Source organism: Armigeres subalbatus, chromosome 1 (genome assembly GCF_024139115.2).
Source record: "Armigeres subalbatus isolate Guangzhou_Male chromosome 1, GZ_Asu_2, whole genome shotgun sequence".
Classification (NCBI taxonomy): Eukaryota; Metazoa; Arthropoda; class Insecta; order Diptera; family Culicidae; genus Armigeres; species Armigeres subalbatus.
The window spans coordinates 171,066,410-171,093,908 of NC_085139.1; the positions used below are offsets into that span (position 1 = coordinate 171,066,410).

The 27,499-nt window shown below is 43.1% G+C and overlaps 1 protein-coding gene across 1 annotated transcript; it reads right to left on the bottom strand.

Annotated features, from left to right (window-relative positions):
- Positions 1-57: 57 nt before the first annotated feature.
- LOC134208391 (protein spaetzle-like) lies at positions 58-15,025 on the bottom strand. Its single transcript, XM_062684381.1, has 6 exons — positions 14,900-15,025; positions 14,650-14,814; positions 1,024-1,206; positions 746-962; positions 403-676; positions 58-344 (listed from the first exon to the last, which is right to left on the bottom strand). Exons 2-6 carry the CDS (start codon positions 14,788-14,790, stop codon positions 188-190), a joined length of 972 nt encoding a protein of 323 aa, XP_062540365.1. The 5' UTR covers positions 14,791-14,814; positions 14,900-15,025; the 3' UTR covers positions 58-187.
- Positions 15,026-27,499: the final 12,474 nt, after the last annotated feature.

A 27,499-nucleotide genomic window follows, 5' to 3' on the forward strand; every position in this document is an offset into this window, starting at 1 on the left:
ATATAAAAATTATGAAAAGGATTTACTGTATTTCTAAAATTTGTATTGACAACTAATTATTTTGAATTATGAATATATTTCGACATCAACTATAATAAACTCTCTATACATAAATGTCAAACATAATTTCAAAGCAGTCTAAAAGTATTCTTGTACTGTACGGACCCCTCCCCACATGTAAAAATAATCACGATACTCTGGCACATTTACAGCAGCTTGGTAGCAAAATCTGTTCTTTGGTTGCTTTCCCGCTAATTTTGTCCACTGCTACCAATGTTCTGTAGTGGTACACTTGTTTGCATATAGCATTCACCTCACAGAAATTACACTGTTTGCCTTTGTACCTGTGTAAAAAAAACGGTGTTCATCAGAATGCTATTGAAAAAAAATAATCTCACCTACCGACACGTTTCTATGCGAACGCCCTGCTTATAGTCTTCGGTGTTGACGATCCATACCGTCGAATTATTCCTTGTGGTACCACTCCTGGGATGTACCAATGTTTCCGCACTGTCGCAAAGAAACTCATCCCCAAATGCATTGGAACGCGCGTTGAGAGCATCTCCAGCGGGAATAACGAGATCATCCCCAAATGCGCCTTCGAAGACAAGCCTGTGAGTGTTCATGACTTCGTTTATGAGATCCGTTGGGTATTCGGCTGTACCTTGTGTATGATCTACGAATTTAGAAATTTTGAAACGAACGATTGAAATATAGGTCAGACAACGATTAAAAGTGGTATCACCTGTATCACTCATTCTATCGATCAGATTGTCCGTTTCTATTTTATCTTCCTTTTCAGGTGATAAGGTAGAGGTGGTAGAAGTGGCGTCAGAACTTGGATTATTAGGAAACACGTAAGTAAGAGTACCATTGGGATGTTTGACTATGTAAGATTTGTTCGGATCGAAATCCTTTCCTATCAGTTTCAGTGGGCGCTTTCTTCGTGGTTTACTCGTAACCTGTAATCAAACAAAAGAGTTTATTCTCAAAATTTCTTCAACTGTGCAATAGTTTTGTTACCACTTCATCGTCTTCCGGAGTAGGTGTGGGGTTTGAATATCCTTTCCGGTTGTAAATTTGCTTAATAATCTCTTTCACATCGTCATCGACTTCCTTCTTTTCTTTTATACTGCGCAAATTTGGCAATGAATCTGGTTCTATCGAATCAATATTTTGCTGAATGTTGGATGAGGAGTATGAGATCTGAAACATGCATATTGAATCACATATTAATAAAACATAGGGGCGACTTGATCCTTTTTTCTCATTTTCGATGTATATCAGCTAAATGCAAATAAATTTACACAGTGTTTGCCCAATTAAAAATTAGAATAATACCATTATTCTCTCCTTCTTCTTAAAATTAAGTACCACAGTATCAATGTCGTTGTCGAAACCAAATATCTAAATTGTACCACTCGTGGTCAATTCCTGTCGTCGTATTTACCCCTCCAAAGCAATGTTCATTAACCACCCAACCAGGGGATGGCAGATTTTAATACAGTTCTGCATAAGAACCTTACAGAAACTGTTTAATTATAATTGGGCATATACAATTCCGTAAGCTTTTTATACAAATATTGTATTAAAATAATACAGATTTGTATTATTTTAATACAATATTTGTATAAAAAGCTTACAGAATTGTATATGCCCAGATTTTATACAATAATTAACAGATTTGTTTTTTGGGTGCAGGCACGGAAGGTAACTATCTGCGCGTTTTAAAGGAGCTCGAGAATGCCTCTGAAGCTACGCAGTATTGGATCACCCGATAATTTCGGAAATCCGTATTCGTGTAGTAGCTGCTTTAGCTGGTCTCATCCATTTTTATCATATGTTGTTTTAAAGCAGATGAATAGATGATATGTGGGTGTTAACTATCAAAGCAACCATTCTGAAGATTTGGCATAATCATAGTAAGCGAGTACATTGTACATAGCAGCCAGGCAGCCAGTATATAGAATCCACAAGGTTGCTGTCTTGCATCACAAGTATCAGCGTCGTTGTCATGGTCACCGCAGAATTGTTGAATTTTCGTTAATTCTAGAATGTTCCAAACTTCTTGTATAAAATAGTGCTAAAAGGAAACCAGTTTTCTTTCTTGAGTGGACCAACACCCAACCGGAGGCAACCTGGCACCTCAAAATTTGGTCCAACCCGAGCCGAATACCATCCTGTGAAGTGAAACCAGCCTACAGTACCTACCAGGTCCATCGTCGAAGTGTTTCTGCTGGTCAGTGTGACACCAACCGATCAGTGGACACCAGATTGATTTCCTTCTGGTGAACAAGACGACCACCACCAAAAGTGACAGTGCGCAGAATTGCAAGCCGTGAAACCCGTGAACATTACAACGTTTTGATTCGTCGTCGCGAAAATCGAGAACTCGTAAGTGAACACGTGTCGTTCGTTACGTTTCGGACATTGGACAATCATTCGTCGCGAAAAAGTGAATACGTGGCGTCGGATGCACAAAAGTGAAAAACGTGCATTGCCAAAACAGTGAACACGTGTCGTTCGTTACGTTTCGGACATGTATTGAACAATCATTCGTCGCGAAAAAATGAATAGAGTAAAGGATGTATTTTGGACCACCAGTTAGATGGCTCATATTTTGGACCACTGAGTGCAAATTCCTCTTGGTGGTCCAATATAAGAGCCCCCGTAAGGGTGGTCCAAATACGTGGCGTCGGATGCATAAAAGTGAAAAACGTGCATTGCCAAAACAATGAACACGTGTTGTTAGTTACGTTTCGGACATTTGACAACAATTCGTCGCGAAAAGTCAACACGTGTCGTCGGAATCACGTTGCGTCCATCGCGTTGAATCACGTTGTGCCGTGAACGTGAAGTGTGAGAAACGGAATGTCTCCTCTAAATCACACTCCGAAATCTGATAAAAAGAAGAATAAGAAAGAAGAAGACATGGATGCAGCCAAAAATCTCATCCACCAGCGTGGTCCAATCAAGCGAAAGGTCACACTCATCACTTGGAGGAAGCAGAGGATGACCCACCAAAATAAGTGCATATCTGATGAAAGTGTTCTCTAAGAAACTGGAATTGCATTACCAAGAGTACGAAGCAGTACACCGTGAAATTTTGGCATTAATCCCTTCGTCGAAACTGGAAGAGCGGAAGACGAAATGCTAATTAGCTTTCGACACGATGCACACCGAGGTGCTTGACAGAATCGAGCGTCTCTCCGAGCTAATTGTTAAACCAGGCACTTCTTCAGCTGGAGCCGGTAGTTCTCAGGTAATTATCCAACAGCAATCACTAAGAGCTCCAGTTCCTAGCTTCGATGGGAAGGTGGAGAATTGGCCGAAATTCCGAACGATGTTCGAAGACGTCGTTGTACGCAGTAACGATTCCGATGCAATGAAATTGCACCATCTGGATAAGGCCCTCATCGGTGATGCCTCTGGATGGATCACTGTGAAGATGATTTAAGACAACAACTTTCAACAAACCCTCCAGCTTTGGGAGAGAACTCAAGAACACTGTTAGCTACCTGATTTTCATGAAACTTTAAAATTCCTGCAAGGTGAATGTCAGGTTCTGGAAAGGTTTCAGAATCGGCACCAAACGGCCGCAAAGGAAGTTAATTTAAAACAATTTAGCGAGAAAGCTTCAAGCCAAAAGGCACAAGCTGCGACGTCCGCTGCTAAATCCCCACTCTGTTTGATGTGCAATGGAGAACACCGTCATTTGGAGTGCCCACACTTCAACAAGTGGTCCCCAATGGAACGTAGCGCAAAGGTAAAGGAGTTAAATTTGTGTTTCAATTGCCTTCGATTCGGATATCGATCCGTCGATTGTTCATCAAAGAAGATCTGCTCGAGATGTCAACGAAAGCACCACACTCTTCTACATGAAGCATCGAAGCAAGCACCAGATAAACCGGATCCGATTTCGCAGAAAGAAGGCCCGTTCGTCAAGCAAATTCATCCATCATCAAGACCATTATCAAATACCGCTGTTCCTAACAATCATGTCATGGAAACCAAAACCTCAGGTAAGTTTTATTCCGAAGCCCATGACTGACCGTCTCTCCGTGGGAAGAATTCCGACGCTTGTTCCTGTTACTGGAGTTGGAGCAGCTAAGACCTGTGCCCGCGAGAAAATTTTAGTAGCAGTCGAATCCAGATACTCGGACTATGGTTGAGTGCCTTGTGATTCCAAAGGTGACAGGTGTTATTCCCACAACCCGCATAGATGTGTCCACATGGCCACTACCAGCCAACATTTTCCTAGCTGATCCACAATTTCATTCTCCTGGACAAATCGACATGTTGCTTGGAGTACACCCGATTCTGTTTTACACGGATTTTTTACACGGCCTTGTAAAAAATCTAAAAATTTTTGCGAAGTTGCTCCATTTTGCATGATTCGTCGAGAAATCATAAAACTTTTTTACACGGATTTTAAAATTTTGAACTGAAAACTTTTTTTACACGGAACGCATCCCCCGTGTAAAAAAAAAAGAATCGGGTGTATCTCACTTCCTATGCCTGCTTAAGTCAGGAAGAATTCAATTGCAAGTAGGTTTACCAGATCTGCAAGAAACACACTTTGGATGGGTGATTGCTGGAGACGTCGAGGAGCAAGTGAATGAAAAACAGTGCTACACCACTATCACCACAACGAAACCATGAAGAAGTTTTGGGAAACCGAAGAAATAGACGATGCCGATCAACCCACGGACGCAGAAGAATGTGAGAAGATTTTTCAAGCTACCCATTACCGAGATGAAACCGGAAGGTTTGTTGTGTCCTTACCTTTCCGTGAATATCCCACCCCTGCTGAACAACAACCACGAATTGGCGCTGGGTCGGTCCCTCTCCCTAGAAAGACGAATGAGGAAGGATCCTGGTTTGAAGCTACAATACAGAAATTTCATCGACGAATACGAAGCCTTGGGCCACTGCCAAGAGATAAGTGAAGAACTCGATAACCCTCATCAAGTCCGTTATTATATGCCCCACCATGCCGTTTTACGTCCAACAAGCACCAGCACAAAACTCCGTGTTGTATTTGATGCGTCAGCAAAAGCATCATCAGCCGATATTGCTCTCAACCAAGCGTTATTGGTCGGTGCCACAGTACAAAACGACATCTTCGCCATCCTTGTTCGTTTTCGAAAGCATTTCATCGTATTCACCGCCGATATATCAAAAATGTATCGACAAATTAAGGTCATTCCAAGTCAATCGTGCTTCCAACGAATTTTTTGGCGAGCTGATCCAGCACAGCAACTTCGAGTATTGGAGTTAACAACCGTGACTTACGGAACCGCCTGTGCACCATTCCTTGCGACTAGATGCTTGTTGCAGCTAAGTATCGATGAAGCTAAATCATTCCCGATGGCTGCGAAAATCATGCGAGAAGATTGCTATGTTGACGACATTTTGTCAGGAGCTAACACCGTTGCTGAAGCGATTGACTACCCGAAGCAGCTTCTTCAAATGCTCGAGTCTGGAGGATTTCACGCTTCCAAATGGAGCTCCAATTCTTCGGAAGTATTACAGCATATCCCTGAAGCTGACCGTGAGAAGCTTATAAACCTAAGCAACGACGATGAAGGAGTTATGAAAACTCTGGGTTTAACTTGGAGTCCCCAACTAGACGAATTTTCTTTTGGTGTGAACCGAACCGATGCCGATAAACCACCAACCAAGCGATCCGTCCTATCTGAAATCAGCCAGCTTTTTGGAACACTCGGCATTCTATCCCCAGTTGTAATTGTTGCCAAAATAATCATGCAAAAAATTTGGAATGCTGGATTACCATGGGACGCTAGTCTGAGAAACGACTTGCTGCAGGAGTTTGCGGGTTTGCATGGATTTTCCGACGCGTCAAAATCAGCCAGTGATATACCTTCGCTGCATTTTCCCCGACGGTACAGTAAATCTTCATTTGCTATGTAGCAACAAGCTACAAGCTGCTCTGGAACTTATCGTAAAGGTTATTCAACACCAAGCACTTGCGGATGAAATTCATCGGATTCAAGCAAACGAACCATGTAAGCGAATTCATTCATTCATTTCATTCATTCATTTATTTAGTTAACATCTAAACAGATAACACTGAATCAACAATTTGACGCCACAATACACGGTTCGAGGCCGCATCTCCATCCTCGGATACGCCCCACGCTCGCCAGGTCGTTCTGCACCTGGTCTGCCCATCTCGCTCGCTGCGCTCCACGCCGTCTCTGTACCTGCCGGATCGGGAAGCGAACACCATCTTTGCAGGGTTGCTGTCCGGCATTCTTGCAACATGTCCTGCCCATCGTACCCTTCCGGCTTTAGCTACCTTCTGGATACTGGATTCGCCGTAGAGTTGGGCGAGCTCATGGTTCATTCTTCGCCGCCACACACCGTCTTCTTGCACACCGCCAAAGATGGTCCTAAGCACCCGTCTCTCGAATACTCCGAGTGCTTGCAAGTCCTCCTCGAGCATTGTCCATGTTTCATGTCCGTAGAGGACAACCGGTCTTATAAGCGTCTTGTACATGACACATTTGGTGCGGTGGCGAATCTTTTTCGACCGCAGTTTCTTCTGGAGCCCGTAGTAGGCCCGACTTCCACAGATGATTCGCCTTCGTATTTCACGACTAATGTTGTTGTCAGCCGTTCGCAAGGATCCGAGGTAGACGAATTCCTCGACCACCTCGAAGGTATCCCCGTCTATCGTAACACTGCTTCCCAGGCGGGCCCTGTCGCGCTCGGTTCCGCCCACAAGCATGTACTTTGTCTTTGACGCATTCACCACCAGTCCAACTTTTGTTGCTTCACGTTTCAGGCGGGTGTACAGTTCTGCCAATGTTCGGCCGACAATGTTCATGTCATCCGCGAAGCAAATAAATTGACTCGATCTGTATAAAATCGTACCCCGGCTGTTACACCCGGCTCTCCGCATGACACCTTCTAGCGCAATGTTGAACAACAGGCACGAAAGTCCATCACCTTGTCTTAGTCCCCGGCGCGATTCGAACGAACTGGAGTGTTCGCCCGAAATCTTCACACAGTTTTGCACACCATCCACCGTTGCTTTAATCAGTCTGGTAAGCTTCCCAGGGAAGCTGTTCTCGTCCATAATTTTCCATAGCTCTACGCGGTCTATACTGTCGTATGCCGCCTTGAAATCAACGAACAGATGGTGCGTTGGGACCTGGTATTCACGGCATTTTTGAAGGATTTGCCGTACAGTAACGATCTGGTCCGTTGTCGAGTCTCCGTCTACGAAGCCGGCTTGATAACTTCTCACGAACTCGTTCACTAATGGTGACAGACGACGGAAGATGATCTGGGATATCACTTTGTAGGCGGCATTAAGGATGGTGATCGCTCGAAAGTTCTCACACTCCAGTTTGTCGCCTTTCTTGTAGATGGGGCATATAACCCCTTCCTTCCACTCCTCCGGTAGCTGTTCGGTTTCCCAGATTCTGACTATCAGTTTGTGCAGGCACGTGGCCAGCTTTTCCGGGCCCATCTTGATGAGCTCAGCTCCGATACCATCCTTACCAGCTGCTTTATTGGTCTTTAGCTGTTGAATGGCATCCTTAACTTCCCTCAAGGTGGGGCTGGTTGGCTTCCATCGTCCGCTGAACTGACGAAGTCATCTCCTCCGCTGCCTTGACTTTCACTGCCTGTACTCTCAGTGCCATTCAGATGTTCCTCGTAGTGCTGCTTCCACCTTTCGATCACCACACGTTCGTCCGTCAATCCTTATCCCCATCCTTATCCCGGCACATTTCGGCTCGCGGCACGAAGCCTTTGCGGGATGCGTTGAGCTTCTGATAGAACTTGCGTGTTTCTTGAGAACGGCACAGCTGTTCCATCTCCTCGCACTCCGCTTCTTCCAGGCGGCGTTTCTTCTCCTGAAAAAGGCGGGTCTGCTGTCTCTGCTTCCGTCTATAACGTTCCACGTTCTGCCGGGTACCTTGCTGCAGCGCGACCGCCCACGCTGCGTCCTTCTCCTCCAGAATCTGTCTGCACTCTTCGTCGAACCAATCGTTCCGTCGACTTCGTCCCATATACCCGACGTTGTTCTCCGCTGCGTCGTTAATGGCTGCTTTGACTGTATTCCAGCAGTCCTCAAGAGGGCCCCATCGAGCTCACCCTCTTCCGGCAACGCTGCCTCGAGATGCTGCGCGTATGCAGTGGCGACATCAGGTTGCTTCAGTCGCTCTAGGTCGTACCGCGGCGGTCGTCGGTACCGAACATTGTTGATGACGGATAGTTTTGGGCGCAGTTTAACCATCACCAGATAGTGGTCAGAGTCGATGTTAGCGCCACGATATGTCCTGACGTCGATAATGTCGGAGAAGTGCCGTCCATCAATCAGAACGTGGTCGATTTGTGATTCTGTCTGCAGTGGTGATCTCCAGGTGTACCGATACGGGAGGCTGTGTTGGAAGTAGGTGCTGCGAATGGCCATATTCTTGGAGGCGGCGAAATCAATTAGTCGTAGGCCGTTTTCGTTCGTCAGTCGGTGAGCGCTGAACTTTCCAATAGTCGGTCTAAACTCCTCCTCTTGGCCAACCTGAGCGTTCAAATCTCTTATGATGATTTTGACGTCGTGGCTTGGGCAGCTGTCGTACTCACGTTCCAGCTGCGCGTAGAATGCGTCCTTATCATCATCAGTGCTTCCGGAGTGTGGGCTATGGACGTTGATTATGCTGAAGTTGAAAAACCGGCCTTTGATCCTCAACTTGCACATTCTTTCATGGATCGGCCACCACCCGATCACGCGCCTTTGCATATCGCCCATCACTATGAAAGCTGTTCCCAGCTCGTGTGTGTTGCCGCAGCTCTGGTAGATGGTATGATTACCTCTAAACGTTCGCACCATTGATCCCTTCCAACAAACCTCCTGCAGCGCTACGATGCCGAATCCACGGTCTTTGAGCACATCGGCGAGTATGCGTGTGCTCCCGATGAAGTTGAGAGATTTGCAGTTCCACGAACCGAGTTTCCAATCGCTAGTCCCTTTTCGTCACAGTGGTCTTCGCCGATGGTTCCGGTCCGTACTCTCTTGTTGATTGTTCGTTGCTTAAGATTTTTTAAAGGCTGGCTTGCAGGGCTTGACACCAAACCCCCTAAATTTCCGGAGGACCATGGTGCACAGTTTCACTTAGAGTCCCTCGCTGGCACTCGGACGATGATCAGCCGCCCCTAACATGGAGAACAGACGCTGTTGTGAGCCGATCCTGACATGGAGAACAGGCGCTCAATAAGATTTGCACCTCCGGAGAGGAGCAAACCCCCCCTTCCCTGTCAGCATAGTTCCCCCCCCATAGTTCCCACCGGGGTTGGTTACCCGATCTTCCCTAAGGTTGCTCGTATCCCGGCCAGCACCGCGGGGAGGTAGGGATAGGAGTTGCTGGGTAAGAGGCTAAGGACCGCGACATGGGGTCTATTTTATTCCTTCAGGTACGCGAAGTACACATGGTACGCTCTACCCAGCATTTGCCGTGCCATGTAAGCGAATTCAAGCTCTAAATCCGGTCTACCAAAATGGAATTTTACGTGTTGGAGGAAGATTACAACATTCAACGCTTCCTCTCTCCAGTAAACATCAGATGTTGTTACCCAAGCACCCAATTACCGATCTCATTATTCAAGCATATGCAGGAGCTCCTGCATATTGGTCCATCTGGTCTATTAGCAGCCATGCGAAGTAAATTTTGGCTGCTGGATGGACGATCATCAGTGAGGAAGATCACAAGGACCTGTGTTAGCTGCTTTAGATCGAAACCACGAAGCGCAAACCAGTTGATGGGAAACCTACCGTCATGCAGAGTGATTCAAGCACATCCGTTCGAGAAGACTGGTGTGGATTACGCTGGTCCGGTACTAGTTAAAGTGGTCAAGATACAGTATGTTGCCCGGAGATTTCCCATGCGCTGAGTTGCTACACAACTAGTGGTGTCCACGTCTTATTGAACGAAATGTCAAGGGATACCAAATCAGCGTGTTTACATTTCTACAAGGCATTCTAAAGGACATCTCCTAGGCCGACGAAGTCGGTTTCGTACTCAGGATGGAAGGAATGCTGTTGGAAGCCAAATATTCTATCGGTCTCGAGCTTCTCGCGAAGAAGACGGTTAATGACTAAAATAAATACTCCCCCTAAACAATTAGAAAATTCCCATAAAAGATAGAAAATTGCCAATAAAGAAATCAGGGTATGAGCAATAAATAAATATAAAATTTCCACAAATAAAACAAAATTTCCATAAACAATTTAAAAAAATCCACAAAACAAAAATAAATAAGCACTTTTGAAAGCAAAAATTGCAATTATGAAAGAAGAATTTTCCATTAAAAAAATTAAATGTTCCACGAAAAAAAATACCAAATTTCCATAAATAAATCAATATTAGCAATAAAAAATTACAAAATTTATCACAAAAAAAAAATTCCATAAAATGATCAATAAAGAGCAATAAAAAAATATGAAAATTTCCATAAAGAAATATAAAAAAGCAATCAAACTGTGATTTTTTTTCTATAGATGACCCCTTCTTTAAAAACGTTCAAAGTTCATGTTAAATTTCATCAGCTTTATTGCTTTCTTGTATTTTTCATGGAAATTTTCTTTTTTTTATTGCTCTTTATTGATTAATTTGTGGAAAATTTCAAATTTTTGTCGAAAAAATACTCATTTTGTGGAGCATTTTGTAATTGTTTATTGCTAATATTGATTTATTTATGGAAATTTTGTATTTTTTTCGTGGAACATTTTCATTTCTTTATGGAAAATTCTTCTTTTATAATTGGTATTTTTGTTTTTAATAGTGTTTATTTATTTTTGTTTTGTGGAAAATTCTTAATTGTTTATGGAAATTTTGTTTTATTTGTGGACATTTTATAATTATTTATTGCCCATATCCTGATTTCTTTATTGGCAATTTCCTAATTGTTTATGGAAAATTTCTAATTTCAAATGGAAATTTTATTTTGCTGCCGACGGTTAATTAGCCTCTCGACAACCTTATAGACGCAGGAATTCATCTAAATAAGACGGTATTTCGAGGCATCCCGAGAGAGACGCTACCCTTTGGTGGCGGGGCTGAGCCGCCATTCGTCTTGGCCCGACCAGGCTTGATTGACCAAATCTAGGAATAAGGCTTTAATGAGAAGGGGAAGGTTTTTTTTTAAAATGGGTACTCCTGGCGAGGGCGATCGACAGCTCAGTGACAGAGAAAGGCTGGTTGAATGAGAAATTTGACACGTCCGGTGGGAGTTGATGTTCTCGAGAGAGCTGGATCTGGTGGTGATGAACCTCTGAAATTCGGCTGGGTACCCACTAACCGTGACAAGTGAAGCAAAATACTCTCCGAGAGCGTTTGGCGACGGGTTGGGCCGAGTCCTCCTATCGCTTTTTCTTTGCTTCATGAATGACGGCACGGCATTCGTAATGTTTTTTTTCGGTATGTCTGTAGCGTACTTTCCTTTCTTGGATGACTAGCGGGAAGTCTCCTAAGTAATTGGAGAGTTTTCCTACGCACTTTTACCACGTGACGTGTTCCGTCCGACCACCAACGAAGGGCTTTACATCCAGGTCGGCTGCTGGTTTGAGAAATAGACGTCCCAGCAGCTTCCAAGACGACCTTGGCGAATTCAGGTAGTGTTGACGGAGTGCTATTCTCAAGAGTGTATTGGAGGTGGTGGCCATAGGCTTCCCAGTCGTGGCCTCCGGGAGGGGGGCGTGAACAGTGACCATTATTGGGAAGTGGTCACTCCCAAAAATGTCGGAAGACACTTCCCACTTGGCCGTTGAAGAAGGTTGGTGAACCATTATTGAGCGGCACCAGGTCAGCAGACTTAAAAGCTTCCAGTAAGTCGACACGACGAGGATCAGACTTTAGATTGCTCCATGCTGGGTGGTGCGCGTTCATGTCTCCCAAGATGAAGAGAGGGGAGAGAGTCGTCAATAATGCTACTTACCTTGTTTCTGATTTTGGGTAGCGGTCCACAAGGTAGGTACATTTTGACTACGCTTAATGGCATGCTACCTCGAAGACGAACTCCAACAACTGGGATATCCTCGTTGAACTATAACCCAGGGGGAGCGCCGCTTATATTGCATTGGAGGCAGAGCTTGCCCGACCTCTGGGGGAGCGTGGGGTCGGATAGGATGCTGAAAGACTATCCTGACCCGATCTGGGTAGGGGCAAGGTGTCCGATATGTTGGAAGAGTTATATTGCCCCAAGGGGAAGATCCATCTTGAGGATCAGAATTGTGGCCCTCGGTTATGTTCATGGTGGTGCTGCTATCGGCGAAAGTCCCTTGAGGGGTCAAGTTTTTGTGACATCTGTGTCCTGAATTAGGGTTAACGAGCGGAGCTGAACTAGGAATGGACTGCTGAACATAGGACTTATTGCCCGGGTGCCTAGGACGCTGGAACTGTTGGGTCTTATAACCCAGATTGATGTCCACGAAATACAGCCCTTACGTGAACAGTTTAACTTCTCATAGATCCTTCGTGCGTTATTAGCTCCGTATTGTTGCTCCATCTCTTCTTCTTCTTCTCGGTCTCAATCTTCCTGCTGTCCGTTTGTCCTGTTTGTTCGTTCCATGCCCATTTGTATCATGCATCGTTCGCCCTCGTGCGGTGTTGTAGCAATATCCTGCACGCCCCCAAATGTCGATCGTCTAATTATTTGACAAGTTTATTCATAAGTTAATCGATTTCAGGATTTTTGTTGCATATTTATCGTTTGATTGATCCTGTGATTGTTCATTGGGCATTGGTCATTGCCCTAAATATAAATTGTAGGAAATATGAGCGAAATGCAAACAAACGTCTCTAAATGTTATTGATATGACAATAAAATCATTAGCATTAGCATTGAGCATTTCGCACAAATTTGTAGGTGGTGCAAGCCAAGACTATTGTATGAGAGTAGAATCACTTTCATTCGTGACCACAGATATTGATTTGGGACTAATCGCTATCTCTTAGATAGAAGCAATGCACTCTCCAATAGTCGAGATCTATCCTGGCCACGTCCTTGCGAATGCTGAGGAAGGGGAAGGATGGTTAGTTGGACACCTACTTAAGAAAGATGCAGAGAACTCTACGACCTCTCATAGGTGCCAAGGGAGGTTTTTTTTATTGTTGGTGTTGAAGGTTTAACAGTAGGAATCGTTCTGGTAGAACGTGAAACACAGAAAGAACTAAGATAGAAATGCAAAGTAGGAAAGGGACGAGCCTGGAATTGAACCCACGACCTCCTGCTTATAAAGCAGAAACGGTAGCCACTAGACCACCGAGCTCGTCTATTGATATGACAATAAAATCATTTAGCATTTACGCTGCCGATTTCAAGTTTAGAGAAATATCCTGATTAGCAAAGTTAAGTGCTTAAGATTTTACGCTTTCCCCAATTGACACAAAAGTACATTATTCAAAATTTTTCAGGAATGGGAAATGAGGCGCAATTAAAGAAAACAAAAGATATTCACCTGTCATAAGTCGAGTTTAGTGCTATTCCATTTAATTCCACCACGTTGTAATCCTTACAGATACGTATATCAGCCTCAAATGAAAGGTCGGTGAAGGTGTTCCACTAAAAGAGCTTAAAAATTGTCTTCTTAAAAGATACTCTTTGGCTGATCTAAGGAATCACACACATCAAAGGCGGACGTGTGCGCATTGCTTGAAATTCATTATGCTGCTATGCTAGGTTTCGTTACACAAAACCGGATATTACTTCTGGTATCATACGCATATCTTTGCTTAGGATGATTCCATTTCAAGAGCTAAATCACAATATATCTTCTGATGGGTTAAAGGAATCTGGTCCCTAAATTTTAATTATTTTATATCCATGAAATTTTCTGCGATGCAAATGTAATTTATTATCTTTCCCATTCATAATATCAAAGATAGTTCATGGGTGCGTTGATATGCTTTTAGTTGTCAGTTGTCACACAGGTGTGGAATGAATCGGTGTTTCGCTTCTTATTCAATGGTTCTACATTACAAATGGAATATTGACTGCTTTTCAATTACAAGTGTTCTATTAGCACGAGTGTATATCTTATGTGGCTGAATGGATAGATATACTATGCACAGATAGTTGAGAATATTTCCCACCTAAAAACATCCTAGAACTGACCATTATTTGAACTCACTCATTAGAATTCCAATGATTGTGTTCGTAAGGTTAACCGGGTAATATTCTTGCTATAATAAGTAAGATATCAGCCACCACCGGTAGTTGACTCACTATTGGTGATATGAGTTCACTTTCTTCATCCTACCTGTTGCGGCGACGAAAGATCTTCTTTGATGTGGACATTTGTAGTGACTTATTTCATTCGTACCACAGCAAGCAACATGACACATGCTTCTATGCGTAAAAAGCAGCTCTAGAAGAAGACATGTATGTGGCGAATTGAATCATTTTTCAAACATTACTTTTTCCAATAAGTTATTCTTGTGCTTAATGTTTTTGCATTAACTTGATCTGATCGATGATCGATCTTTTCACTGAAAAACAATGAGACAAAGAATAGTTGAAAGCAACTTGTTCTTGGAGTAACCTTACATCCTATGTGTGCCCTTAGTGATCAAGAAAGCCGAAAATGATTTTATGCCATTTGCATTATACAGCAGTACTTACCTCTCCCAATAGTGTTACGAAAATGGCGCCAAGCAATAGTAGTACCATCAATCCGGAAGATAACCATATACTCCACAATACCAAACGAACCATTTTAACTTTTTCCGTGGGCTGATTTTTATCACCAGTTGTATAATCCATTTAAATCCCGCTGCATTATTCTTTCTACAATAGCGAAAAAATGCTAGTCGTATTCGTCAATTGATTTATTTTTTGCTATTGTCATAGCAAAAACTACTAATCGAACTACTTATCAGCAGGAGCAAGTCACCCAGGAATCAAAACGATAAGCAGCGAAAAAGAGTGTTTCACGTATGAAGAAAGTCCGACCACGATGCTGCACCACACTGCACGTCCGAGTGAGCCTGCGGAGCTTGATCGACTGATCAGGTTGGGCTGATTAGGAAGGAAAGCTCTCAGAGCGGCACTCATCTGACTGAGATTTTTTGGGCTACACGTGAGAGGGTACAATACGAAAGGTGTTGAAAAGAATAAACGTCAACTAAATATTGACGACAATCGAATTAGAATTTGACGCAGCATCTTGGACCGGTGAGAATGTGTGACACATACCTTTCTCGAAAGAAAGGCATTATCCAGATTAAGCATTCTTATTAGGGTATTACCTGCTCATCGTGCGCTTCAATTGGCCTTTCTCGTGAAAACATTTTATATCTTTCCATCTCTTTTGATTTTTATGCACGCTCAGTGCATCCTTTTTTATCAGTCACTAATGATTTTATATATGTTTTAAAATTGTAAGCTTAGCACACAATTGATCAATCAAACGATTCTTTTAAAATGCAATAGGCTGCTCCTCTGCAAAGATAGCATAAATGAATACCGTCAATTTACTTGAAAAACTAATATTTCCCATTCAAAAAAATATAGATGCGGAGGTATTGTTCGACTGGACAGGTCTATTATATAGATCAAAATCTATATCATTCGAAACAGGTTTGTATTTTTCTCTCTTCTTTAAATTTGTGAACTAAACAGATTACGAAAGCTCCAAATCCAAATCAATGCTCTTGAAAAGAAAACATCACCTGTTGATATGAGTAGGCGGACAATTCGTATTGATCGGTGAACAAATCGACACGGCTTAATGTGCTGCTGCACACATGCTAAAAAAGAGATTTATTGTAGATATGATATAAGTATGAGACTCAAACCATCTCAAACCAACAAATGTCACTTCTTAACCACAGCTTAATACGCTGTGGTTAAGAAGTAACATTTGTCGTTGTGTATCTTGATATATTGAAGCTCCAGCCAAAATTATGCTACCAAGTAGTTAAAAACAACAATAATTTGTGCCCAATCTCTTATTTAAGCCATCAAATGTCTCAAGCGAAATGGACTTTAGTCTCGGCAATTTTTTCTTATCTTAGCTCTGGTTGTGGATGCTTTTTCATTCCATGAAAAGTTGGTGCATTATTCACTATAAATCGTTTATAAAAGCCTTACGAACGATTGACAATTATAATGCCGTATGCTGTAGTATGGCAATGAGTGCTCCAAATATTGACCCGAACAGTTTTTGTTAATCGTGTCGTTATACTAATGAAAATTGTGAATTTACTATGAATTCAAAAATAGTATGATTGTTATCCGTTCATTTAATGTGGAAAAATAGGAAAATCCATTCAGAATACTATATTATTGGGTAACAGAAAAAAAAACTCTTGAACAGCCTGCCTGTTTAAGTGGCTGCTGCAAAAAATAACCGAGTCAAAGTGATTTTTTACTCAAGTTTATTGCGTTTATCAGTTGACGAAGTGCATGAATGTAACGTAATGTAACTAAACCGTGTTTGATACACTTTTTAAGCAACATTGATACTGTAACTCTCGATGACGTCCACACGTCTGGAGAGTGAACGTCCTCACGCCCTAAACTAGCTCACCTCGTAGGTAATAGGTTTCAGGGTCGGCAATCAACCTGCTTTAGGGTACACACGTACGAATCGACTCAGAAGCGGACTTTAATAGTCAGGACCAACCACTTGCATGCATAGGACGAATTCCAACAAAGAAAAATAAGAGTGAGATACATTTTAATTTCTTTTATTTTGTTTAATTTTTAAATTAGGGTTAGTGGGTTAGGGTTAGTTTATGTTGCGGCCGATCGGAGAAGTTGAGGCCCTTACGGTGTCATGCGCAGAACGTAGTCCAAACATACCTTGAGCACTTGTCGGTATTGCCCCGACTGCTTGCATGGCGATATCGCTGGGTCACCTGGACTCGGTCCGTATCCCACACCGGCCTTGGGCTTCAACGATGCTGAACATTCGTCTAGAATTGTCACGTGGCTTCCGAGATACCGTAGAGTTGCTCGTCGGATATCCTGGTCCCGTTCGTTAGCGTCAGGAAAAAGCTCACTGAATCCTCGTGGTATCGGCGTGGACCTGATGGGAATGCGAGGCGATTCCTTCTTCACCGGACTTGCTTGGACCTTCGGACCGGTTCACGGGTGCTTCCGTACGAACTCTGGAGGGGAATGGTGATTGCGTTTCCGTGGTTTCCGCCAGTAACCTTGCGATATAGGAATCGCGGACGGTGTGGGTTCTCACGTCGGTTTTGCTCTACGGAAAACTCTCCACACGTTGTCGATGGGATTTTCAATTTACCTTCTCCTGGGGTACACGGAACAACAACGAACCGGCACAACGACAATGGCGGCGGCTATCGATAACCCGCGAAGCCGAAGCCGAATAACCCGATACGGAACGCGAAGGAGGGGAGACTTGCTTCTAAGGCTGATGCCATACTGGGAGAGAAGAGAAGCGATTAGAAGAGTTGAGAGGGAAGCGAAGCGTCCGCGTGAAAGCTACCTCAATGAGCGATGTATGGAAATCGCTTATACTATGACAGGAGTGGAAGCGATGAGAAGAGGCGAGAAGCGGTAGCCAAAGAGGTGAAGCAGTTCGTGGAGTGCTTTGCCGCGCGAGATCGCAAAGGATCACTTCTATTTGTTTGTTGATATGAGTTTACCCTCGTTCCAAGTTGTGTAAAATGGCTGTGGGTGAAAAGTATTGCGGGAGAGGAATGCAACATTGTTTATTTTGTTAATTTGGTTAATGAAAACATTAAAATATGTATGGTTTTAGCTACATGTATGGAGCAAATCTGATGTATTTCATAGTAGCGGTACTCATTAAAATTGGGAATATTCTGGTGCAGTCCATACATTTAGAAACACTTTGAAACAAAAAGCACGTATTTTGATGTTACCACAGACAAATGGATGTAGAACTTGTTATTTTAATATCGTTCTCGTATTTAGGATTAGTTTTAAATGATAGATTTTTCACGCATCTGTAATGCGCGTTTGAAACGAAAGAAATTGTTGTGTTCAATCGCTTTGATATTTGATTTTACACTGGAGTCGGTTTTTACGCGGGAGATATGTACCGTGTACCTTGAAAAGTCCGTTAAATTGCGTAAATCTAGATAACCGCAGAAAAAACAACTTCAACAAAAATCGGGTTTTTCGCAATTTTTGCTTATGTCCGCATATTAAAACTTCGGGAACAATCGGATAGATAAGGAAATTGTTGTCCCAATTTTTTGCCGGCTATTGGTGGGAAATGGTTTCCCTTTTTTTCTGTGGATTTTTGGGATTTGCGTTTGTTTACGCCGTTTTTCAAAACAGGTTGCCGAGACAAAACGATTTTTGTGAAAGTTGTTTTCATGATGTACGTATCTCCCGAATACAAATCAACTTCAGTGTATAGAAATGTTGTAAGAGGAACATCCATAAATTACGTAACCCTTGATAGGTGCAGGGGTGTTGCCGGTGAAGTGTGACGATCCATACAAAATTTTCAGATATTTCATACAAAACGTGTGACGTGGGGGGGGGGTTGAGAATTTCCCGATACGTAATTAATTCCATAGGAGCAAACGTAAAATCAAGACAAAATTTTAAAACGACTTATCTGCTTTTGTAAACAAAGATTTAAACGACGATTTGACGAATCTGATAGCTCTCCCACGCAAACCAACACCACCAACTGGTAGGTGAATGTTTCCTCTACCTGTTGATGGTGTTGGTTTGCGTGGGAGAGCTATCAGATTCGTCAAATTGTCGTTTGAATCTTTGTTTACAAAAGCAGATAAGTCGTTTTGCAAATTTTGTCTTGAAATAAGAATAAAACATGGCCCAAAATGTTGTTACCATAGCTACGCCCTACGTCTGTTTGTATGTGGTGATAATCTATCGCTCACATCATAAAATCGGTTTTCTATTGCGACATTCTATAAATCTCCCCAACACTCTTCTCTTTGTGCTTGGAGAAGCAAAATATTCTACATCTGAGGAAATCCATGTTTTTACACTTGTATTTGTTGCGAGATCAACACTCTGAAAAACGCTTTCAGTATGTCATGGCTCGCTTTGATCGCCGCTTCACTTCGCTTTGCTTATCTCCAACCTCTTCGCTTCGCTTCTCTTCGCTCCCAGTATGTCATCAGCCTAACGGTGATCGCTTTTAGGATCTTTCCCTGCGGCCTTCGACAATATACGTCTCCGGTTTTCACAGCAGGCTCGGCTACTGCAGCGGAAAAGCGGTCACTTCACGGAGTTGGTGTCGATTTAAAAAAAAACTGGCAATTACGCACGTCTCGCTGACTGACTAACTGGCCTCTATTATAGGGACACGGCAGGTATTTCCGTCCATCGTCGTAGGGGCTAAAACCAACGGAAGCAACGTACATTTGCTAGAACTCCACTGTAGCAGAACGTTTCTCCTGAGCTTACGATTTGGTACGTATGAGTTTAACAAAAAAGCGTCTCTTTTATTGGTTTTCGAGACTATGACGAACAGACGAAAATACCTGCCGTGTCCCTAGTTCACAGCCGACTGATCCCGATGCGACGATTCTCTTTTGCACCTTCATTCTCTCTTTTCTTCGCCGCCGGATCTCGGGTTGCCTCCGCGATATTTCGCTCATAGGAGGCGAGTTGTCGTTTGGTAGCGTTAGGGGCCCCATACACGCTCCGACGTGTTGTACAACTTTGACTCCACCCCCAGGAAATTTGGTTCGGTCGGAGTAAAGTCGGACCGTCTGTGGGCAAGTTGTACTGTCAAACAGTCGTACAACTTGCCCACAGACGGTCCGACTTTACTCCGACCGAACCAAATTTCCTGGGGGTGGAGTCAAAGTTGTACAACACGTCGGAGCGTGTATGGGGCCCCTTAGTAATCTTACACGGTTTAAGGTAGAATAATCTTATAACGCTAAATGATCTGTACTACATATTATTCTACCCAGTTTGCTACTACATGCATAGTTTCACAATTCTATATTTGATAAGTATTATTTGTCTGGTTAATGTCGTGCAAGCAAGGGTGGACTACTAAATTGTTATCGTAATCGTATTCGGTAACAACACTATTTGCAAGGTTTTGGCTCATCAGTCTGGAGATTTTTAGAACAACCGTTTAAGATCTGTCCCATCGTTTTTGTTGCCTTCATCAGGGGAAAAATCATAGATGTGGTTCTACGTCTATCGTCTTTGACGAGGATATTGCCGTTTCAAATGTTGATAGATAGTTCATGTAATATGTCGCATAAATTGAAATATTCATAATATAAAATCGTATTGTTTTGCACTTTTGTGGATGGAGTTACCTCTAGCTATCTTTACAACAGCTCCCACGCATACATATACATATACCCGGGACCCGGGTCAGGGTGCCGAGAGTCCTCAACTGGATCTACATCTTGTGGTACAGCCCTACATATTTAAGAAAGCAGACGAGGGCTGATAGGCTAGCGGTATCGTCACCCAAGGCATTTCGTATATTCGTAGGTATTCCGTAGCAGGATCGAGGAAAGTTTTCGAGGAAAACTTTAGACATCGGCAAATCAAATATGCTCTGAAAGGTCTGCCGCCAAAATTATGTCAAAATCGAGTACCTCAATATAATTAATGCCTAAAGGAGAAACATAATTATATAATTGTGCAAAATTCCTCCCAAGACAATTGTGCAAAACTCTTCCCAAGACATAAATCAATCAGAAAAACTAGATGGATGTGTTTCCCTTGGTTGAAGACGCTTTGAAGTTCGTCTCCTAATCCCACAAAGTTCGAACTGGCCCCATACCCCGGGCGAAAAGGGTGTTGGCGGAAACCAAGTCTTCCGTCAACTTCAAGCTTTTCACGCAGCCTACGGTTAATCAACCTCTCGACGAACTTCGATACACAGCAGTTCAGCAAGATATGCCCCCAATCAGTGGTGTCACGCGAGGTGACACTGTTGTTTTAGTATCGGAATGACGCGGCTGAGTCGTAACGCGTAAGGGAAAGTTTGGCCGGTCCGGCGGGATTCGAAAGTTCTGCAGTGGCAAGGTCCTGGAGGCTATGAGTCTTTGAAAATCGACTGGGTAGCCATTTACCGATGCGAGTGATGCAAAATATTCCCGGGCGCGTTTTGTCCGACCACCAACGAAGGGCTTTGCGTCCTGACAGAAACTGGTCTGAGGGATCGATAGGCCAGCGGCGTCGAGAATGATTTTAAAAGACGAGGAGCGTTAGCGGGGTAGTTGGCAGTAACCTAAATTGGGAAATGATTGCTCCCATAGGGAGCATCCATAAATTACGTAACGCTAAGAGGGGGGAGGGGGAGTTGCCTAAAGTGTGACAATCCATGTGAAAATTTTAGATGCTTCATACAAAAAGTATGACATAGGGGGCTCAAGCAAAACCACTTGTTTCACAGTGAGTAACAACAACTCTGAGGTAGTCAGAAAAAGTGACGTTTCTGACGGTTTTAACGAGTATTACTCATCGAGATCGAAACATGGAAAACATGTACAAGGGCTGGCCAAAACACAGGATAGCAAATTTTGAGCAAAACTAGATTTGTTGTAACTTTGTCAATTATTATCCTATATGTTGATATTTTTATAACTGCGTAAACGACTAAAGTAGAATTGGCGCTTTGATGTTGCACGAAGAAGAAGAAGCAGAAAGATGATAACCAAAAAAATCTCCACGAGAAACCACACGAAGAATTTAACGTGGCTAAACCACTAACTGGGCTTGCCACCAAATATATGTATAATTACGACCCAAAAGTAGTTGGTCACAATGTTGACAGTTCAGGGAAGTCTGAACTGAACATTTAATATTGTTTCACGATATGTTCATGATGCCGATCGTGGTAATTAGATACCGGTGATGTTCTAGGTTGTTCAAAGGTTCAGAACCGTAAATTTGTGATAAAAGAATCAGGCCACAAATTCTACGATCCGTTGAGCGGTGGAAAAACCTTTGTGCAAATGTTTCTTATTGAGTGAAGCCAGTCGATTGAATAAAATTCTTGCGAGATCCAAGATTTTGGTTGGCGAAAACTGCAAGCCAAATGGCGACTAAACTTCTTCTGATGAAGAATCGGTACAGCACTTATTTGATACACACTTCCCTAGATGTGTCGATATAACATCTTCGGACGATCCTGATGTCTTTTCATGTAGCTATGGGTCTTGGGCTCTAGCACGTACAATCATAATTACTGAATCGATGCAATGGGCACTTAACAGTTTTGCTCCCTACAAATCTCCAGGGGAGGGTGGGATTTATACCGTTCTACTTCAGAGAGGTTTTTAGCATATCAAACATGTTTTGAAAAAACTTTTAGTATGCAGTTTTTCTACTGGGTATATTCGCATATCCTGGCAGCATGTCACTGTAAAGTTTATCCCAAAAGGAGGACGTGCTTCGTATGAAAGGCAAAGAGTTTTAGACCCATCAGTCTTACCTCTCTTGTTCTGAAGTGCTTAGAACGTATTATCGATCATTACATTCGTGACGACTGTTTGGCAAACGTGCCTCTTCATGTTAATCAACATGCTTACCAATCTGGAAAAAAACACTGTGACTCTTCTAGACAAGGTCGTCTACGACATTGAGAAAGCTTTCACTCAAAAGCTTTCTTAGATATTTAGGGTGCTTTCAACAACGTGTCTTTCGATGCAATATTGGAAGCCGCACGTTGTCATAGGCTACCTAATACAATAATCAAATGGATTCACCAGATGCTTAAAATCCGACATCTCTATTCGACATTACGTCAAGCAGCGATTAGGAAATTAAGCGTCTGCGGATGCCCTCAAGGGAGAGTATTATCTCCACTTTTGTGGAATCTCGTTGCAGATACGCTATTGAACCTATGAATGTGCCGACGACTATCTTACATTGACAGTGGGTTTGTGCATTACTACCTTATTCGACCTGATGTAAAACACGGAAGTGAGCAGCTGCATCAACCAATCCACCACATTATCCAGAAAATATGGGAGGATGAAGAACTGCCAGCAGGTTGGATGGCCTCATATGCCCAATCTATAAGAAAGGGCACAGACTAGAGTGTGTTACAGAGGGATCACCCTTCTGAACTCGGCGTACAAAATCCTGTTTAACAGACTGAGACCGCTTGAGGAGTCCTTCGTCGGCGAATACCAGGCAGGTTTTCGTGAGGGCCGATCAACGACGGATCAGATGTTTAGCCTGCGGATGATCTTTGATAAATTCCGGGAGTACAACTTGCAGACTCACCATCTGTTCATTGATTTCAAAGCAGCGTACGATTCAGTGAAAAGAAATGAGCTGTGGCAGATAATGTCCGAACATGGTTTTCCGACGAAACTGATTAGACTGATACGTGCAACGCTGGATGGCTCGAAATCAAGTATTCGGATTGCAGACGAAGTGTCAACCTCGTTTGTGACCTTAGACGGATTAAAGCAGGGATGCACTTTCGAATTTATTGTTTAACATTACACTCGAAAGCGCCATTAGGAGATCTGGCGTGTAGATCACACGGTCGCATATACTCCTAGGCTTTGCGGACGGTCGATGTCGGTTGGAATCGATCGCATCAGCATCAGCTTAACGCGATGAAATCGGACCTGGGACTTTGGACGTTCGGGGAAACTGGAGGAACATCGCCCAAAACCGACGATTATGGAGCTCTACAATACGCCATGAATAGGTGTATCGACGCTGTAGCCAACCAGGTATCCAGTTAGGTATGTAAAACTCTCTTCAGGTAGTTGAAAGCTGGTGTCGCCAATATGGCTTTTCGGATAATCCGAATAAAACATCTATTGTTCTTTTCACGGAAAAATGTAACCGTAATGGTATTCGTCCATTACATCTGGTTCTGGTTTTGGTTCTGAAATCAATGTAACTGTTAAGGTGAAGTATGTGGATCTAATCTTGGATTCAAAGCTTTCCTGGACTCCTAACATTGAGTTCAGAATCAAAAAGACGTGTATGGCTTTTGGCCAATGCCGACGAACCTTTGATAAAACTTGTGGTGTTAAACTCAAATATATCAAATGGATTTCCATAATAGTTTTACGACCAATTCTGGCTTATGGATGTCTTGTGTGGTGGAAAAAGGGAGAAGTGAGGACAATTCAGTCCAAGCAAGATTACCGGGCGCGAGTATTAGCCGTTTGGCAGCGCAGTATCATTACTTGACAGTTTACCGGTCGCTACTAAACGTGCTGCTATAACAGTAGCGCGACTGACAGGTGACCAAATTTGGTAGCGCGGTAAGAGCGCTGCTATTTGATAAACTGTCAACTGTCAAAAGTCACCGGTACGGAATACAGCAACCAAATTGAGAGCCGAAAATAGTGACCGTTACGGAAACGAGTGACGAAATTAAAATGACAGCGCTGTGCGGGTGATTAAAATGCTCGCTATCGATAATGATGCTTCGATAATGAGGCCATCTTCAAAGGATGTGCCTAATAGCAATGACTGGTGCGTTCTCTTCAACCCCCACGGCCGCTCTCGAAGTTCTCTTCGAAGTGGTCCCACTACACATACATTTCAAACAAGAAGCATTTTCTGGTACTTACCGATTATGGGTTTCTCGGTTTTATGAAAGAGAATCCGGTAAACCGCAGTTCTACCCACACTCCGTTATTACCGCTTAAAGTTTTCCTTGCTCCAAGTGATAACACATATGTTAGTAGCAGGGCCGGATTTATGGGGGGGTCGGGGGGCTGTGGCCCCGTGCCCCCACAAATTTTATGTACCAAAACCAACATTGTACATTTTGGGGCCCCCACATACCGTCGGCCCCGGGGCCCCCTTCCGGCTAAATCCGGCTCTGGTTAGTAGTTTTCCTTATGGAACATTTTCAACACAATTCCGCTCGTAGGATGAGTGAACATCTGGCTATTTGGACAGAAGTATGTCAGACAGCATTGTTTGTTACTAGAAATGGGCGTTCGATCCGGATCTCTAAAGTGAGTGAATGATTCGTGGATAATTTTTTAAAAGATCCGTTTCACCAGTTCAACAAATTATTTGACTATTTGTAAGGAAATAATAAAATAAAAAGTTCTTTGTAATCCATACGCTTGTAAACAAGGAAGGGTAAAGTTATTGTCAGTACTGTTCAAAAGTGTGAGACAGAATGACGAAGGTTTCACTTTTTTGCATTCTCCTTACGTTTTGTTCTAAGGATCGGATGCGGTTGAAAGATCCGAATCATTAGAATAAATGACCCAGATCTGATCCGTTCATCAAAGTGATTCGTTTTGCCCATCTCTATGTTACACTGACGGCTCCCTCCTCGATGGTAGAGCAGGTAACGCGTAGAAATAGTGTCTCTTTTCCGACACTTATCTTTAGCCGATCTGTTTGCATGGGTCAAGTTGTGTTCCATGGGGATTCGTACTATGAATTTAAATGAATGTAAATAAGAGTGCCTATCCCCCAATCAATGCCATTTCCTCCAGTGCCGATTGCACATACACCTGTTAGGGTCTATTGTTTTGGACTTTGTTCTTATGTTAAGGACAATCCCCCCGTAATCCAAATTCAAATCTACTCGCGTTTTCAAGGACACTCCACTCAATACGAAAGTAGCGCACAACTGCCATTTTTATTATTCCACGCATGCTATTGGATTAATAAAAATGATAGTGCACAGCATTGCTTCTCTAAAGAATGATCGTACTTTCCGAGGAATTTCGAAACTAAAATGTCCTGCGTACTATTAAAACCGGGTTTATTTTTATTTTTTATTGCTTTTATTTTCCGCTGGTCCATTTCCTCCCGAAGACAACCGCTGATGCCAGGAGTACGAAACAAATTTGAGCCCTACATATCGTACCCATCAACACATGCGTTGAGACCTACGGCTTTATTCCCTTTCCGAGGGAATGCGTGACCAGGCATATTTCGTCTTAGAAAACGCTAACGGCGCGGCTGGGAAAACCCAGGCTTTTACAAGTTTAAATTTCAAAGGGTAGTTTTTTTTCGCGGAACGGAATTTTTTAGGGCAATAATGATTAAAACAATTCCACGCACCAAGGGCAAAAATGGTTTGTTAGCAAATATCTAACAGCTAAATACGGACATCTAATAACATTACTCGCTTCTCATACTGTCAGACTGACAATTCACTTCTAGCATTCATATAACATAGATCACCTAAAATACTCGTTATCGTTCCCCACCTATTTGTAAGAACGTGGCCGTGATAGTTGTTGAATAATAAAATACACAAATGCATTAGAATTTGCAACGTGGAACTGGTAAATTTATCTAGTCAGCCGATCATATGATTCAGTGTGCGGTTTCATCATTTATAACTTTGAAAACACGCTTTTCCAGCCTATTTGTCCCATTGTACCCTTCCGAACAGCACAAGTTGGACAAAAATAGTTGCAGCAACTTCTTACTTGATACTTGATGGGCTACAGGTCTTCGATGAACCTACGCCGAATGGAGTATCCTTCTCCACTGGCCTGGGCCAATCGCTTCCAGTCGCCCTGAACATTGAGCGCCCTCAGGTCTTCTTTTCAACTGGAAAAAGCCATCGTGTACGCGGCCTTCCACGAAGTCTGCGGCCTCTTCCGGGTTCTCTACTTAATATTATCTTCGAATGACGTTCTTCCGGCATACGAACAACGTGACCAGCCCACCGTAGTCTGCCGTGTTGTATAAGCTGAATAAAATCCAGCCCTTTATACAGCTGGTACAATTCGTGATTCATGCGGCGCCGCCAGATACCGGTCTCCTGTTTACCGCCGAGTATTGTCCGCAGCACTCTACGCCCAAACACTCCGAAAGCTCTCCGATCAGTCTCCTTTAACGTCTATGTTTCATGGCCGTATAAAGCCACCGGAAGAATAAGAGTAGTATACCATTGATCGTGAGTCCAATCCTCGCTGTCTCCCTCTTAAAAGGCACAAAACCCTCTTCCATGGCAGGGCGATCAATCCCGATAATATCGATATCGTCCGCAAATCCCAGGAGCATATGCGATTTTGTGATAATGGTACCGCTTCTTTGCACCCCATCTCTCCTAATCGCTCCCTCGAGCGCTATATTGAACAGTGCAACAGTGCATCACTCTGCTTTAATCCATCTAAGGGAACAAATGACGTCGATATTTCCTCCGCAACCTTTACACTTGATTTCGATCCGTCCAACGTTATACGAATCAGCCGTATCAGTTTCGCCGGAAAACCATGTTCAAGCATAATTTGCCATAATTCATTCCGTTTCACTGAATCGTACGCCGCCTTGAAATCAATAAACAGATGATGTGTCTGCAAGTTGTACTCCCGAAATTTATCAAGGATTTCTCTCAGGGTAAACATTTGATCCGTCGTTGATCGGCCCTCACGAAAACCTGCTTGGTATTCGCCGACGAAGGACTCAATCTGTTGAACAGAATACGGGACATAATTTTGTACGCCGAATTAAGGAGGGTTATTCCTCGGTAATTGGCGCACTCCAGTCTGTGCCCTTTCTCAAAGAGAGGGCAAATGAGGCCGTCCAACCAGCTAGCAGGCATTTCCCATAT

What these genes read in the sequence shown, in the direction of transcription:
- LOC134208391 (XM_062684381.1), bottom strand. Translation starts at nt 14,790, where the DNA reads ATGGATTATACAACTGGTGATAAAAATCAGCCCACGGAAAAAGTTAAA. An exon ending in TCGTAACACTATTGGGAGAG is followed by an intron (nt 1,207 to 14,649) that starts GTAAGTACTGCT and finishes TGCATGTTTCAG; the next exon opens with ATCTCATACTCCTCATCCAA. An exon ending in CTCCGGAAGACGATGAAGTG is followed by an intron (nt 963 to 1,023) that starts GTAACAAAACTA and finishes GTTTGATTACAG; the next exon opens with GTTACGAGTAAACCACGAAG.